General features: G+C 36.7%; 1 protein-coding gene across 1 annotated transcript; it reads right to left on the reverse strand.

Moving 5' to 3' along the window:
* Positions 1 to 513: 513 nt before the first annotated feature.
* Positions 514 to 13,219, reverse strand: LOC141652808 (coiled-coil domain-containing protein SCD2-like). The gene is made up of 17 exons (XM_074460415.1): positions 12,676 to 13,219; positions 10,220 to 10,380; positions 9,273 to 9,345; positions 9,047 to 9,088; positions 8,902 to 8,964; positions 8,334 to 8,383; positions 8,233 to 8,260; positions 8,009 to 8,080; positions 7,774 to 7,884; positions 7,633 to 7,693; positions 6,942 to 7,058; positions 6,713 to 6,834; positions 5,265 to 5,322; positions 4,969 to 5,010; positions 4,684 to 4,724; positions 2,474 to 2,600; positions 514 to 827 (listed from the first exon to the last, which is right to left on the reverse strand). Exons 1-17 carry the CDS (start codon positions 13,078 to 13,080, stop codon positions 685 to 687), a joined length of 1,716 nt encoding a protein of 571 aa, XP_074316516.1. The 5' UTR covers positions 13,081 to 13,219; the 3' UTR covers positions 514 to 684.
* Between the last annotated feature and the right edge of the window lie 5,702 nt (positions 13,220 to 18,921).

Genomic DNA, 18,921 nt, shown 5'->3' on the forward strand with positions numbered 1-18,921 from the left:
TGTAGAATCTGAGCTTTGTGATAAAGTATCCGAGCTTTTATGTTAAAGAATATGAGCTTTATTAGAAAGTATTGAGTTCAACCATTTACACATTAAAAACATGAACTTTAAATTAGCTCAGAAAGAATACACATAAGCTCGAATTCTTATACTTGGTTGTACCATGCTTATGGTACAACTGGATGTATAATCCTATTTGTATATCCCGAAAAAATATGGAGAGAATCCATGCTCAACATTTACATGCTGAACATACTTTATTATTACTTCCTCCATCCTAATCATTTGTTTATATTCGATCAACCCCACAAAGAATGGCTGCCAAAAAAAAATAAAAAAATTATGTAAACAAAAGATTATAACAGACGGAGTACAATGAGCACCAAACAACGTTGCTTCCTCGAGGAAATTTTGAAGTGTACAGAATCCTTCCCGTCTGTAAATCTCCTGCTATCTTTTTTTTTTTTTTTTTCCAATTTCAACAATCACTGCGTGACTATAACACAAGCAGAGTTTTGACGAGCAACACAAACAGCTTAATTACACCCAAATTTACAAATATTCTCGGACATCGACTGAAACTCACATACACAATTGGCAAATGTACAAAATCGGAAACTAAGCAAAATTTGTCAATATATTTCAACTAGGGGCAACTAGATTGAATTGGTGTCGGAGTATTCATTATGAAGAATTCTCAGAGTCAGCATCATGTTTATCATTGTCACCTTCGACTAAGGACGGGTGATGTTCAAGCTCTTTACGAGATGCCTCCCAAAGTTGCTGTTCTATCCCAAGTTTCCGCAGCTCAATCAAACCGCGGTCAACTGCCAAAATACACTCATGTTAAGACACTTTCAACATATGAAGCATTTAGCAAACTGGAACATGATATAATCAAAGTCAACCGTACTTGTGACCACATTTTAACGTGATATTGGCTGAAGAGACTAGTCTGCAACCACTAATACCCAACCATGTAGTTTAGAGAGATGCATGAAAACACAATTAAAAAGCATATTGACAAATGTTCATTCTTGTACTACAGAATCTTCTGCTGATAAATAAATATATTAAAACAAAACATAAAGCGTGGGCAAAGTGGCTAAAAAAAGGTTATAAAACATTGAACTCGAATATTAATAGAAATTGGGTGTTGGTCAAAACTAGTTCTGCTGACCAACTTTCAGATGACACGGCAAAGTGACATTTAAAGAGATTTCAAAGACTGAATTAATCAATACTATATATTAATTCCAGAAACCAAGGGACTTCAATGTAATTAAATAAAGTTATACAAATTAATTATACTATATAGTTTTAAATCACTAGCACCGTATGATGGACCCGATTAAGGGATCTCAATGCAAATATTATATAGTTTGGATTAAAATTAAATTATATAGAAGCTTGGTAATTTTCCTAAGCATGGTCAATTTCATTAAAATAAAATAATTAATTAAGATGGTCAATTTCCTTAAAATAAAATAATTAATTAAGATGGTCAATTTCAAGGAGACTAAAAGAAATAAGATATTTGGTAATTTTCCTAAATATTTATAGAAGGCTAGGAGATGGTCAATTTTCTTAAAATAAAATAATTAATTAATTAGTATAAACATGCACACCTATGATATTAATTATTATCATCATAAAATTATAAATTAAATTTAAAATCTATGCAATTTAATTAAACTTTATAGTTTATTAGATGTATAGAGATGTTAATTATTTAACATACAAAAATATAATATAAGTAGGTTATAAATAATTCAAATTAGATTCCATAATATATAATATTGCATAATTCTTTCAATTTGATTGCATATATGTAATATATTTATATAAATATATAACTCTCTTAAAATTGCATGCCTAAGTAGTGAAAGTAATTTCGTCAGTAAAGAAAATAATTGTAGTAACATTGGATATAGTTATATGATAGTAATCGCTCATTTGAATAGTAAAAGTAACAATATTATCAGCGAGATTAATGAAAGTGGTAGAAACAACGAGAGTAGTGAGATAATCAATATTAATGCGGCAATAGTGAAAGTAACAATAATTACGGCGCGAGTAATGAAATTATCAATAATAATGCGGCAGTAGTGACAGTAACAATAACTACGGTGGGAGTAGTGAAAGTAACAATGATTACGAGCAAGTAGTGAAATGTTATTACTATTCTTTCATTAATAAGAGTAAAATATTAATAGCGGGAGTAGTGAATTTATCTCAAAATTTATTTAATCGTAATTTTAGGATATGTTATAAAAAATATATTAATGACAAATTTATAGGTTATGCAACTTTAAGTAATTTTATTTAATGAAAAAAAAATTTAATGGAACTAGAGGTAGCCCGGGCGAAGCCGGGCACCAATACTAGTATTTCCTTATTCATGTTTCAAGTAGCATATTCTACAATATTGCTGAGGTTCAGCTAAGAAAAAAATTTAACTTGAAAAACTCACCATCAACTGCATCTTGTAAAGTTGGGGACTGTCCAGTGCGGTTCGTCCATAACTGAAGACGTTCTTCAGCAATGTCCTCCTCGACCCGATAATCTCTTGCTCTTTTCCAAAAATATGACAACCAAGCCTAAAGAGCAAGTCAGACGATATTAAAGAAAAATGTTAGTCCTGAAACAATTGACAGGAAGAAAGCCTAAAGAGCAAGTCGAAGATGTTCAAAAAATATTAGTCCTGAAACATTTGGCAGGCAAAAACGCAAGTATCCTATTGCCAGCTCAATAATTCTCCAATCTCATGATAAGTTTGGCTAGACTTCCAGGATAGATTGTTAGTCAACTCAGCTAGTCATTCTCACTTGAGACAAATTATTGAATAATGAGACAGCTGAGGGACTGAAGCAAGTACAGAAGATATCTCTCATATGATAAACGTAATTTACGTCTGTTCATGGAAACACCCCAATCCATAAAGGCTATAGTTGGATATCTTGGTTTAGAATATTGATTACAGAGGCACTATCTCAGTTTCCAAAGGTAATATCCACCTATTATCATATGCACACAACGAAATATTCAAAGGCCTAGTACGTATCTAAACTTGTTTTTCCCTAACGTTCCTGAATTTTCACACTGAACCCTTCCTCCAATACACACTTCCGCAACAACCTCCCCATACTGTGGCACCTCTGAACCCTTTTACGTGGGAATGTTGGACTCAAAGCTACAAGCACCTGACACAGCAGTGGTTAGGCTAGTATTTAACGCCTCCTCATAATACTTCGAAAAGGCCATTCATGAATATATCACAGATAGCCAGATAGGATATGAAGGTGGCTACTAGTTGATATGTTTTAAAGTTAGGAGCAGTACACGGCAATGATGGATGATAAAACCCACCTACACAACTAAAACCAAAGGCAATAAATGGTTTATTCCTTGCATGTGGGATATATTATTGTCCTTACGACCCTTAGCTTACTTGAAGTTTTCTTACATTCTGACAACCAAATGCATCTAGCATATAAAGTTGCCTGTCACAGAGAAAAAGGTGGGGCGGGATTGACGTAAGGGAAAGGCCTAATTACACACTACGTATCTATTTCCAAATCCTTTACTCGGTATCTCACAAAAAGAAAGAGCATGTCAAAATATGTGTCAAAATTTGTACTATGAGAAGGGAGATGTAAGAACACACAGGGTGTGGGCAACTAGAAAAGCCGTTTCGTTGAAACAATTTTCAATATAACGAGAAACACTTAGGGCTTGCTTGTGATGGAGGTAATTATTACAGGAGTAATGGAGGCTAAAACAAGAAGAAATGGGAGGAGATTGGTGGCTAGTGGTGGTTGTAGAGGGTGGAAAGAGGAGGCGAGGGAGGAATTATTACCTCCATGTGGTGGTAATACATTACGTCATTACTCAGGGGGAAGGTGGGTAACTAGTACTCCCTTAACGGAGGGACTATTACACTATCTTCCCTCATTTCTATCTCTAACCACCATCACTTTCCTCCATTTTATAGTTCATTTAGGCTCTACTACCCTAGTAACAATTACCCCCATCGCAAGTGAGCTCTTAGGTGAATCAGCGCCACAAGGCCCACAATAAGACATTAAGACCAAGATAATTTCTAAGATACAAATGTGGCTCCACCATAATGTATTAACCACTTAGCAAAGTGGGAAGCCGAGAAATGGGGGTTTGACGAGAGAAAACGTCATATTAGGAAATGAGGAGAGGGCAAATAATAATTAATACTAGAAGGTAAACTACAAAAATTACTTATAAATCTGCAAAAATAAGCCAGTGAAGTTAGAAGGCTCAACTTTATCTTTTAGAATTGACACCGCCCTCTTTGGACCATTTTTACACATGGAGAAATGTATAAATAACTAGCAGGAAGGTTTACTTAAAAAAGAGTTTGCAGGGGCAGCAGCCAACCCCTGTGCTACATTGAATGTATGCACATAACAAGAGCGACAAGATATGATGATAGAATGAGCACCGTCCTGTGAGAATTATGTTGGGATATTATAGTGTAAATTGCAAAGTGTACCATAGCCTAATAAGCTCATTAGCAGAACGATAAAAAAAGAGGCATTCAGACGTATCTATTATGCTGCTCCCACCTAATAATGGTAGTATAATGGCCAACTAATTAAAGACAGTAGATCTTCATCTTAATATGTATATGCCAAAAGAATAGAATACCTCCTTAAAAAGAACATCATCTGACTCCTCTTGACTCAATTCTGCAGAAGACACAGCAAGTAAATTAGGACTGTTGTAAAATTTGGGACCATCAAAGCCTCATTAAACCGGAGTAACTAGTCATGAGATAGAAATGCAGAAGACGTAAGAACTGAAGACTGTGACTCTACAACACACTAAAAGTCAAGTAACCATTCAGAAAAGCGTATTAAAAAATGCACGCTATCAGGTGCATTCAGTCACCAATAATTTTAAAGAATAAACAATAGACAATGAATGCATTACCAAATGACTCCATAAATTTGGGATCAGCAGCCACTCTCTGATCTGGAGGAATATTAAAAAAACATAGTCAATAATGGATACTAGAATGAACAATAAAAGCAAATGAAGAAGTCCATGGCGCTGCCGCCATGGTTCTCTATATGTTGTGCACTACTGCACATACAGGTTAGGACTCGCAAAGCACAAGCTTTGAAAGTTCACGACCCTAAGAGGAAAATGCAATACAGATAGTAATAGATGAATTGATGATAAAACTGACTTTAATCATATAAAAGCATGAACAGATCAAGTATTACCTCGAATTAAATTTGGACGTCTTCGTTGTGCCATGGATAGTGCAATTGCATCTTCAATCTGAAACAAGGATAAAGCCCCTATTATCCGAGTCTAACACCCATCATCATAATAATAATAATTTACATATCATGTGCTCCAATGGCAAAGGTTTAGGGCAATGAATAGGAGTGCCTATTGTTAAAATTTAATTCCCAAAAACTACAATATTACTCCCAATTACATTGCCTATCTCACCCTCTTCTCTACATATCCACAACAGAATTTCTCCACAACCAATATGTTAATGTCGACCCAGACATCTTATGCTTCAGTGCTTCATTTTTACCCAGCTGGAAAAAAAAAAGGCCGACAGGCTTAATAGATCTGCCCTAAAATCATTCCAACACTGCATTAAATTCTCCTCTCCTTAAGGCTCGCTGTCGCCCACAATATGCTAATGTGAACCAGACACTGAAGCCAAGATATTCACAGTGATGAGCAAATGTGGGCTTCTCCACCAACAACTACAGGTAGCTCCCATCCAGCCACCATGGTTATGGCCTCAGGCCTTCAGCTCCACAAACTTCTCAGTTGGTACGCCTATTCCCATTAATGATCTCACCCACGAAAGCTATTTTCTGGCAGGATATCATACTACGCACCGGAATAAGGTCCAAATAAGGACTTAAGTTTTAAATGTAGGTTGGAACTCAAGTCCTGAACCCTAATCAGAGAACCTCAAGAGCACATAGGAGAAAACAGTGACACCAAAAGTGGGTGCAGTCCTCATGGTTGATATGGGGGTAGTACATGTGGTTGGGGTGACTGATGATGGTTGTGAAGCTGGAAGGTTGACAGTATGTGGATTCTATAAGGAAGCTTCACAACATGGCTGAAAATGATACCTAAAAGAGAAAACTGGTACTAGCAGACATGGGACAGAACATAATAATAGAGTTGGCATGGAAATGGAACCCTAGTCGTAATACCCTTGCATTCAAATACGGTTTTTCCACGTAGTCTCCCTGAATTGTTTCAAATTCTACGTGGTATCCTTAGGTTTTTGAAAACATCAGTGGTACCCCTAAACTTAGTAAAATGTTCTTAAAATTCCCAAAGTACTAAAAATCAAGTTTCTAAACGTTCAAATTTGCAAAGAAAATATGTTTACAATTGAGTAAATGATATTTATGTTAATGGCATGACAAATTAATAATTATTGCCAAAAAATCAATCAAAAATGCGTAAATTAAACATTTAAATGAGGCGGATTAGAGCATTTTGGGTCTTTTAAGATGTTTTCATTAAGTTTAGGGGTACCACTGATATTTTTGAAAAGCGATGGGCACCATGTAGAATTCAAAAAACTACAAGGGTACCATGTAGAAAAACCCAACAAAATATTACAGGTGGAAAGCATGGGCGGGATTTCATTTATAAATCTGAGTCTGCAAAATTAAAGACAAACCTTCAAAGAAGCCATTTCTCGTAGGCCCATCTCCACTGAAAGCATTGTTTCAACATTTCCTTCCCCTGTAAGATCACCCTGAACCCTGCCAGACTTGCTCCATCTGTCTGTACTATTCTCCGCTATTAGAAATTGAAAAACAGAAAATGTAAGCAAGCATGGGAAGAATACTGACTGGCCACCACCAATTCAAGAATAAATTAAAGGTAGAAGTGCTCTATCAACAAACCTTTGTCTAAAAAATCTTCCTTAGCTTTCTGTCCTGCAGAAGTGACAACTTCGAATGGAAGGGGAGCAAATCGAGACCAATGTTCATACTTCGACCCCGCTATATCAGCACAAATACCTGTGGGAGGAGAATAAAGAAAATACGCTTGAGCAGTTAATAACAAAGGAGTTGATGTTACCAAGTCAACACCACAACAGAGCAACAAAGCCTCTGAAATGAAGAAAAGGAGGTACCATGAAGAAATGCTTTTGCTGAAGCAATGCCTCAACCAAACAGAGAAGAAGAAAAGAAGAACAACGATTACATATTTAGGAAAATAGTTACACAGTTAAAACGCTGTTATCTACACAGACCATCACGGCCGTCACCTGACCGATCGCAATCACGTCTGATTGGTAAATGACAAACCAAAACATCAAATAGTAATTTATACATGGTTTACATTTCAGCATAGAACCAGAGCCTTGAATCCCAACAATAGGCTACTATGGTTCTGGAAAACTGGAGAAACAGCCACGAGACATGTAGAACAATCCTAAAAACAAACCTTATGCGCTAAGTGGTCATTATGCTGAAAATGAGTGGCATTATGCTGAAACAAAATTCATTATGCTTACAGATCAAGTACAGGTACAGTTACCTACTACACAACAGAATCATACATACACAACGGAAATGAGAGGAGTCATACCATACTGCACAGCTAACCCCCAATACCGAGCAAGCCAGCACCTCTTAAGCATTACTTCCTCCTGCAACCCAGGTAAGATTGTTGGTTTCTTCCCGTGAATTTGAAATAATATAGACTTAAAACACAATGAAATAAACAAACCTCCTCTTCCTGGGTCAATATCATTCGCTGTGTCATGATGCGCAGAGATTTTGCTTCAGTCTCAGCATCTTGAAGCTTATCCATGATTGTTGCAGCCTCTGTACGTATGGTCTACACAAAAGCAAGCAGATAATTCAGATATAATTTCTTTACAACAAGATAGAAAGTTTCTGATAGTTTCTGAGCAATGTCTTGTACTGGGAAACTCATAAGTGGTTACAAAGTAATATTCTACCTCTATCTCTAATTGTAGAGTCTCAATTTCCTCTTTTCCTTCACTGCGTCTTTTTGCAGCCGCAAGGGCAACCTAGCATACACACAAAATGCATTTAGCGAACAATACACATCCCAGACTTACGACATCAAACTTGTACACAAGGTAATACACCCTAATAAAAATCCTAAGGAACAGCATATGAGTAGACGAGAAAGAAATAAAGTTCATTGAGCCATACACACCTCCCTTTGTCGCAGTGCTGCTTCCTTCCTGTAAACAATCAAAATGAGACTTAATCACAGCCTCAATGACCAGAAACGCATGCAGTTAGGAACACAATTACCTTTTGATTAATTTCCCTTCCATCGATAAACCTTCTCCCATTGATGCAACCTATAAACAAAAATGGATCATGGTTTCACAGAAATAATCACAAACTATCATACAATGTTTTGGTAAATGCGATTCAGAAAACTGAGGAACACTAGCACACTACGATCAAGAGGATTTTGATCCAAAGAACCCCTAATAATGTGGAAAACTACAAACCATGCGCTAAAACAGATTGGCTAATGCATGACTTGTGGCATCCCAACGTTGATGAATCCACCTAAAATTAACCTGTGTCATACATTCGGTTGTTGAGAGGAGTATGTGTCCAAGATTTTGAGGGATCCGCCACTACACCAAAACCTCCAAGGGCTAGAAGTCATTCTCCGGGGGTGGGGTTTTGTCGTACGTGTATATATAATTACAAACCAGAGTCCGCAGATATGAGTAGTTCACGCTTTGGGCACCACAAATGACTCCACCCCGAATGTAATCCACATTGTATGATTGATGCCATCTTTCAAGAAAGAAAAAAAAAGTGCAGCATAATGATAGATTTATACGCAGCAAACGATGCAGACCTGCAATTCAAGTTGTTTAATCCTGGCCTCCGCCTCTTCACGTCTTTTTTCAGCTTCTCGATGCTGTATGTAAGTTCAAAATTAAATTCCAGAACAGTTACATCATGGAGCTAAGGTAACGGCCCTTGAATGGCTTGGAAGTTACCTGTTCAACGAGAGTTTCATTCTCTTGTTGTACCAAATCCAGCTGAAACAACATAATAGTCATCTTTAGAAAGTGTATCTCAAAATTCCTATCCTTGAGAGTTGAAACTAAAACAAAATTTCACAATATTCATTTACAAACACAACGAGTGCGCAGCCATCTCGTACAGAACTGTAGAAATTTAATTTGTTTTCAGAAATACATTGCAGGTGAACATAACACATACTTTATCAAGAAGGTCTGCTGCTTCTGGCTCATTCTCCGAAACCTTTGAGTCAAATTGCCCAAATTCTGGGAACCTGGGACATTCAAGAAAAGCTTTGAAAAACATAAGCTAATAACATTTCCTATACTGACAGGAATGAGAAGGATGCCGAAATGATGGTGACCAATGACTCAAAATAAGAAGCGCCAGATTTCAATACAATAATAATGTCTATGGCCATTCCAAGTGATGGGAAGTAGCCGTAGGATGGCAGCCAGTTTTATGGTTCCGGCTCAACTATTCTCGAATAAACTCTATTATGGAATATAAAAAACAAATGGTTAATTAAAATTCAAAGCACAGCACATACACCAAAAAGATATTCATGAGGTAACTGTACTGCATCTCTGCTAAGTTGATAACGCCAAAAGTAACACTCCCTCTAAGTCTTTTGAAATGTCGCATTTGTCAATTTTGGCCTATTCTTAGAATGGCCCCCATTTTTATTGTGGGCATATTTCGTTAGTACAATGTCACTTTTATTGGTGAAACCCATCACTCCACTCGCAAAACCTTAATAATGTGCCACCACTCCAGTCACATACCTTTAATGGTGACACTTCCCACTCCACTCACATACTTTGCCCCTTTTAATCGATCAATTTTTTCAGAATTTCAACTGAAACATGGGTGACAAGCCAGGCTACTAGTAGAGGGTTAAGTCTATAAACACGCAAAATTTTTGGTCTGAAATCAAAATTGAGCAGTGAATTTTACCAGTATAGCAGTAAAGGTTGGTTAAAAACAACCTTTACTTGAAGAGTCTAAGCTTTCAGTATAAGAATCATGAAATTTTAATGCGCCTAACATTACAATTCCACCATGAGAGGCCAATAATCGGAAATATAGATAAACTAGCAACACACAAACAATGTCACCAACCAAACAAAAGATAGGATGACTTGTACCTTCCCTGAGCTCTTGCTTTGGGAGTGGGCAGTTCAACTGGTGGTATCAGAACAGGAGTCTTTAATGCAGGCGGTCCCACTGTGGCAGGTCGAATTGTTGTCGGCCTTCCAGTTGATGAAGAACGGACGGAAGGAACAGGCTCTACAAATGTCCTGCCTATCTAATTCACATAAGAGAGAAACTAAGCGGTCCACCATTCACATGGTAATAGCATCAGTAATTCACCCAACAAGATTAAGAATCGCTAACACCAAGGTGTCATCACACTGCTGCAAACACTAATTATATTTTGCATTTGAATGAATGAAAAAAAAAAAAAATCCCCGCACTTGAAAGAGTGGGAGTTAGATGGAGATATGGCTCAGAGAATTAAACTGGGATGATTGATATGGAAGTGCTTCAGGGTTTTTATGCGATAAAGATATGCCACAAAGATTAAAGAGAAAATTTTATTGCACGACAATTAGGCCTGCCTTACTTTACGGTTCCGAGTGGGGCCATAAAACATTGTCATATTCAAAAGATGAGTGTGGCGGAGATACGTATGTTTGAGGTGGATGTGCGGACATACAAGGAAAGATCGATTAAGGAATGAGGTGATTAGGGAAAAGGTAAAAGTGGCGCCAACAGAGGACAAGATGATGGAAAACCGATTAAGATGGTTTGGCCATGTGAGAAGGAGACCTATGGACGCACCAGTTAGGAGGTTGGAGACTTGGAGAACAGAAAAGGTCCTAGAGGTAGAGGAAGACCGAGACAGACATGGTTGAGACTTGAGAGTGATAGAGCACGATATGAGGTTTCTGGGGCTTGAGGAGAGTATGGTGACGGAGAGGGCACAATGGAGGGAAAGGATACATGTGGATTTTTAGTATTTGATGTTTTTTTTGACATATTTAGTGTTTTATTTAATTTAAAAAAAAAATTATTTGTTCTTCTCTCCTTTATTACACTTTTTTACCAACCACTTTCTTATATATTTTACTTGGTTTACTTTTAAGGCATTCCGGATCCTTAATTCTATTTTGGTTTTCAAATTTGTTTTAATTTTTTCTCTCAATTTAAATTTTAAGTTTTTATAAAAGAAATCCGGAATTCGATTTTAAAACCTGTAAGTTTACCTTGACTTTGCATTACATTTTCGCTCTCCCTTTTGTTTTTCATTTTCCCTTTTCTATTCATATTTTGAGGTGTGCGTTCACCCATGGACGGTTCTAAAGGACGGTTCTAAACCAGCCGACCCCAAATCATTTTGGGATTAAGGCTTTGATGTTGTTGTTGTACTTGAAAGAGTGGGATTCCAACCTATGTTACTCCGACTCTTCTAATTTCCCCGCGTACCCGTGTCCGACACTCGACACTTGGACATGGGTATGACCATTGGACACCTCATTTTAGACAAAAGTATGCACATTTTTCAAAAAAAATAGCGAGTCCGACACTTGGACACGCACCCGTGTCGGATACTTCTACACGAGTCTGAGTAACATAGATTCCAACACTGACTTTCTTGCTCCAATTTTAGCAATAATCAAGCATCACTTGCACCAACATTAGCAATAACAGCACCAGTAACTAAGGACGCCATAAAATTGCCTAGACTTTAATTAATATATCAAAATGAGGATAAGTATATGCTATCTAGTATCTACTACTTGTATTCACTCACACCGAGAAACGCCAGATCCTTAATAGTCAAACTATCCATACGAAGAAAGTCTTTGTACTTTAAGGGTTTTCAAACTCGATAATACGAGAATTCAAAGTTTAAATTAGGTTCTAACATCCGTCAATTGCATACACAAAAATGTGAAATCAAAATCGCAAACAAAGAAAACAACCAATGAAGATCTCTCCTAATGTAGTTATATCACTCCGACATTTTACTTAACTCCCGTGTCGCGTGTCAGACACGTATCGGTGTCCGACACGACACGACACTTCACTTCAATTTAGACCACAAAATAGGAAAATTCACCCAAAATAGCCGTGTCTTACACTCAGACACGTTTCAGACATATCACCGTGTCGGAGAGTCGGAGTAACACAGCAATGTAGCACGAAACTACCCCAACCTATAAAATGATAATAAATTTAATTCGTTTAACAAATACTCCGTAATACGGAGTATAATAGGCAAAAGTGAGACTGCCTTGTAGCCAAATCCAAATTCAGAAAGCTATACATTACCTACTTAGAATAAAATCAAACATTAATTATAATCCCCCAATCAATAATCAATAATTAAATTGATTCCCAATATCACAATAATTCTACTCCCATTGTTCGGTCCAAATTGAAAATGCAGTGAATTAAACCGTCTCACACAAGACTAACTAATCATCGAAAAACACGACAAGATCACCCTTTGTTCGGTCCAATTAGAAAAATGTAAACCGTCTCACACAATACTAACTAATCATCGAAAAACACAACAAGATCAAACGAAGAATACCGTAGGCGCAGGAGAAGGAGCTCGATTCGTACGATTAGCAAAATTCCCGTGAAAACCATTAACAACACCAGCAGCATTACCAGCAGCAGTTCCAGCACCATTAACAACTCGCCTTCGCGAAATAGGAGGAACAAGCGAAGGCGGAGGACCAAACAGATCATCACCATCATCATCGTCGTTATCATCATCAGTAGCAACCTGAGTAGCCATGACTTGAGCAAGACGGCGGGCGGCTTGCTTAGCGGCGTCGTTTTGAGTCCGTCTAACGGTGGAAAACCCGCCGGCGCCGCCGATAGAAGCGTGGCGAGAATGAGGGTGTGCTGGTGATGCTGAGGGTGAGTCGTTGCTGCTTGCTGTGCTGTACTGACGCGTGTATACTGGACTTAACGCTCGACGCCGATCCATCGGGTTTTGGATCGGTTGGAGTCGGAATCGGAATTGGAATTGAAATTGGTAGCGGAGGGATTAAGGAATGATTAAGGGAGAAGGTGGTCAAGTTGAGTAGATGGGAATGAAGGAAATGAAATGAATGACTGGGTCATCTAATTTGGACTTGATAAAGACGCTTTTTATATGTGTAGTACCTGGTAAAACGGCTTTGCTGGATAGTGGATAACACGGGGGAATGAGGGTGTGGGAAACTATACGACTATCAATTGGTCTCCCTTGTGACGGGTTACCATTTGTGACGGATATTTTGTGAGATAAAATGGTAACAAAATGGATTAGTGGAGAAAGGGGACCACATGAATAGTGTTGCAGAGAGAGAAAAAGTGGATGCATTGTGAGGTAAAATGGTATCCGTCTTCAGCTTATGACGGATATGTCATGTCTTCAATGAGAATTTGTGTACGACTATTCACAATTCACTATGGGAGTTTTCGTCCCGGTTAATTTTTTTTTTTTTTTTTGGTATAAAGATCAAGAAAATAGAAGAGGACAATAACTAAATGACAAGTAGATTAAATTGAGTTTAAATGATCAAATTGTCCATTAAATTCATTCTTAAAATATAAAAAACAACAATTGACTGAGACACCTAAAAATAAACAAGAACCACAAATGATCGGGACAGAGGAGTATTTGAGTATTTTTCCAATCTATGGACATAGCTAGAAAATTGGTCGAGTTGGTCCCAAGATGATACTAATATACCGATATATGTCTCCAGTTCCTAATTCCTCGGAGATCCAATAACGTTTTAAAAAAAACATTTTAGTTAAAAAAAATAAATAAATAAATATATAGTGACTAGTATCTACTATCTACCTAAGGGTGAGATTATCAGTCAGACCCTCCCAAATCTTATGACTCTGTCAGATCAGCTTTCCACTAACTTTTATTACTCCCTCATATTCTCCATTTTGTTCCCCTATTCCTAAAACGGATTATTCAGGTTTTGTTCCCCTTTCCTATTTTGGTAAGTTTTTTACCTTTACATTTACCATTCTATCCTTGTTTGTTTTTTGTATTTACATTTTATGCCACCCAAATTTGTACTAACCCAAACACTAACCCACCCCAATTAGCCCAACCCATTAACACTAATCCTAATCAACTAACTAACCCAGCCCAATTACCCACTAACCCTAATCCCTCCCGCCATATTTAGGTCTTCTAATCAGAAAACCCTAACCCTCAACCTCTCTCTTCCGCCATTGTTATCACACCCTCTCTCTCTCTCTCTTCATTCCTCTCATCTCCTCTCACCATCAGCCGTCTCCTTCACTTCTATTCAACCTCCTCATCAATGATCTCATATTTACCTCTCTCTTTTCCCTAAATCTTTCATCATGTCGATGGATTTGTTCTTCAATCGCCATAAATTTGAATTTTTTTTGTATTTTTCTTCAGATCTGAGTTATCTTAACTCCGATCATGAAGATGGTCCTTGTTTGTTCAACCTTTGTGATGATTATGTTGGGGATGATGAGGATTGTTTTGATTCTATGATTGAATCTGGGAAAGATGAATTTGAGAAAGCTCGGGAAGAGATGGCGGAGATTATGAAGATTGATGTTGAGCGCAGGATGAAGAAGATGAAGGAGCGGCGTGAAAGCCCAGAGTATCGTCGTTGTGTTATGATGCAGCTTTCAAATATTATGCATGATTTCGCCTTTGATCTTGAAGATGGTGAGGGGATGAAGGTACATGATGTTATTGCGGATGAGTTGGATGATTCTTATGAGTTTGCTGGTTACAGTCAGGCCGTACCTGATTCTTGTGATGTTGTTCTTGATAGCTATGGAAATATGGATACTTTTGTCCCTGAATCACAGTATTAGCCTGCTGGAAGGTCTAATTCTATCTCTTATTCTCAAATTTTTTTGTTTTTCTTATAAGTTGGGATTTAAAAAGGACTAATGATGATAAAACAAAATTTATGGATTAAATTTACTCCTTTTATGTAAGTTAGTGCTCAATGATCTTGTTGAGAGCATTACTCAGTCTAAGAATACACAATCAGTGCATTACGCCACCACAGAATGTGATGAGGCTATGCAATGGTTATGTATTCTGGTTTTGTTATTTTACCATTCCAAATGTTGATAACAGTAGTCTTACGATAACAACAGTCTTACCTTTAACATTTCATTCAAACAAATGTACCCAATAGACTAAATAAACATGTGCAAAGTTCTACTTTAGGACGAAAAAGTTGTCTCATTTGGGCTTGTTTGATTACTGGTTACTACATCTTGCATTGTTGCATCCAAAATGTTTGATTTCTGCATGCTTCAACTTTGACTGTTTCATCTGCTTCATCTTATATTTACTGCATCTGCTTCATCTTATATTTACTGCATGCCACTGTTTTCTGCAAAACCTTACCTGATTCTAATCTGTTTGATTTCTGCATGCTTCAACTTTGTTGTTGTACCCAAAACTTGCTTCACACTTCTTCTATTACTAGTTTGAATAACCTGCACACATGTTAGTGTACAAGTCGGGTCCGCCATCTTCATTTGTAATCGCATTAAGATGAGGAAATTCTTTGAGTAATGTTACCAACGGTACATTTCCACTGTTGGGCATTACTACAACCAATTTGCTCTTCTGAATCAACTGCACACATGTCAATGTATAAATATCGTCTGCCTTCTTCATTCTGACCTGCATTAGGACGAGTAAAGCTTTCAGTAATGTTACCAACAGTTAAAGTTTCACCTGTTGGGGGATTACTGGGAGCAATCAGCTCTTCTTCATTAATTGAATGAACGCTCGCACACACCGAACTTTCACCTGTACTAGTAATTGAATCCACTAAATCACTAATAGAGCTTCCATGACCAAGATTTTGTACATATCTTATGCACTGGTTAACCAATTCAGCTTTTGAGCAGAGTTAAATATTGGTAGTAAACCTTGTCCGCTAGTTTAGTTTTGTGCATATGAGGTATAGGATAATCAATACCACCTTTAAGTGGCATAATTTCTAACATGCATGCCTGCAATGTGATAAAAACATAGTTAAGCTTCACCACTTCTAACTCTTCAAATGCCTTCATAGTATTGTTAACTAGTTCATCTAAAACATTAGACTTCTTTTTTTGCTGTAGAGACTGAATTGCTCTAAAAAAACCCAAATCAAGTACATTTAAATCAGGGGAATTTGGTGGTTGATGAGTAAACTTGATATTCCACCCATCTCATTTGAAGCAACCTTTCAAATCTTCATCCCTATTTGATATATGAGGTTTTGCATTATCCTGTTTGTATGAGGATATTTTTACTATAATTAGCAGGCCATTTTGCTTTGATAGTAGGTAGCACTTTGTTAATAAGCATATCTTTGGTTACTTTCTTAGTGATAGATTCTATACACTTGGTTTCTAATGTGCCAGCCACTCTATTCTTTGAATTCCTTTTAGCTGGTACATCCATTACGTACAAATGGCCATATACCAAGTTTCCCATCACAAAGTACTTCTTTGTTTGGACCATATTTTGGTCTTGATACAGCACACATAAACATAACCTTACTTATGAACCTTTTTGATTGACAAGATCTATGAGGTCTTCTTTCTTTTTTACCAACATAAAACCTTTGACTAGGTTTTGTTATAAAAAACCATTTTTCATCTATATGAACTAAATTACTCTGATCTTTGAAAACAAATTGTTTGGTATGTTTATCATATTGAAGTTGTGAAAGACAATAAATTAACCTATCAAGTTTGTTCTTATCTGTAAGTTGTGGCTTGATTGCATTTGTATGTGAGTCAATGAGCTTTCTTTGAAACCCATCTCATTGATTGTTGATTGACTAACACCCAAACCTTCACTTACTTCATCTTTGAGTGGTTCTCTTGCGACTCTAATTTCTCTAGCTGAGTAGTGTCAAAGGTTAGTCTATGAGGCATTCTCCTGCCTTTAAGCTTGCTGTTGACATTGATACCTTGACCACTTGCATGTTGTTGCTTTGCTACTTTCCAGATCTTTGTTATTGTCTTTCTACAAACCCCAAACTGTGCTCGCCAATTCCACCTCGACAATGAGCCGTGCTTTGGTTTTCCATCAACTGTTTTTTCCAAAGTAAAAGTTGCGATTCTTGTTCTTTCTAAGTTATCCAAATTTTTTGTCTTCATTTATTGATTCTGTTTTTTTTTGTTTCGAGTTGATCTGAATTTGTTCTTTGGATGTATGCAAATAAATGAATCAGAATCATGTGGGGCTTTCTATTTATAGGATTATTGAACTTTGCACATTGTTTTAGTAATTTGGGCGCAAAAATGAAATGTTTGAGAAAATTTGGCTCCTTTTTTGAAATTTGGTGCCAATTTTTCAATTAGACTACTTGCTTTGAAGGACAGCTGATTTTGACATTTTGGTTTTGGTTGAAACACAACCAAATTGGCTGAAAAGAAAGGAGTATCCATCATCAAATCTGAAGTCCTCTAATCCAGATTTATCGGCCATTTTGTTTTGGTTTAATATAGCCTAAGTATATGTATTTAGTTAAGAAAACACTAATCTTATGTAAGTTTATTTATTACCGATTAATTATGGGTAAATGGAGGTATGTCTCCATATGTAATGGTTGTTAAACAACCTTGGTTTGTATAATTATCTAATTTGGGTGAGAAATTCGGATTTTGTAAGCTAATTACCTTTCCTAATTTTCGGCAGTTTAATCACACACTTAATGCTATCAAAAATGTGGTTAACTTTTTGGAGGGAACAATTAGTACTTTGCTTTATCATATTTAACTCATATTTATTCATTTCTCTCTCCAATTCACAAACCCCACCTTACTCCTTTATTAGTTGTTTATTATGCTCCTTAAATCTTGTGCCCTTATGAAAGGGGAACAAAATGGAGAATATGAGGAAAGTATTTCTTTATTGTTGATTTCTCCCGACTTTAAACATTATCCGTCGACTCACCTCATACTCTACTTTTTCACTCCACTTTATTTTTTAACAAAAAGAAAAGGATGTTACTCACCATTACATAATTTTTCTTTAAGGTGGGGTTTCCAAAGTCTTAAGTTAGTCTTGATTCCCAAGACTCAACTTAAGACTTTGTTAAGACTTTGTAAAAGATTATGATAGATTATTGATAGTTTTGAGTGAGTTTTGTCTCAAGACTTGAATAATCTTACCCTAAGTTGTGGTATGAATTACAATCACGTTTAGGTATGGATTTTCCGTCAAATATCTGGTCTCAGGATTTGTCGTTCCATTCCTACAGCACATATAGCAGCTAGCTAGGATTTACCCAAAGTTGTCTTCCTATATTGAAACCCAACATGCAACTCCACGATCCTTCACCTCTAGGTCCATCCACACAATTTATTACATTATACTTTTCGTGTTCAAATTATTTATTTATCCTTGTTTAAAATAATTCTCATCAAGTATAATAAAAACAAATAAATAAATGAGACAAATGACATAACTCTTAAAATACGATTATTATAGTCCCAAATGACAACTTAATTTGATCACATACCTCTTCCCTAAAACCCCCGTGTCTACACCTTTTCCGTTTCCACCTTTGTAAATAATGTGCATGATTAAGGCCAAAACATGTTGGAAAGGACCCGGGTTGATATATGGATCAAGTACACAATCTGACGAATTACCGTGAGTAAAGCTCTCCTAGTCCACGTTAACCCAGGGATTATAGGTACCGTAAAATATGACTCACATTGTCCTTTTCTAAAATTTATCTTTACGTGTGAATCAATATAGGTTAATGTGCATTTCTGGTATAAAATAAAATAATATAGGGTTGCATCG

This window comes from Silene latifolia, chromosome 4 (assembly GCF_048544455.1).
Source record: "Silene latifolia isolate original U9 population chromosome 4, ASM4854445v1, whole genome shotgun sequence".
Classification (NCBI taxonomy): Eukaryota; Viridiplantae; Streptophyta; class Magnoliopsida; order Caryophyllales; family Caryophyllaceae; genus Silene; species Silene latifolia.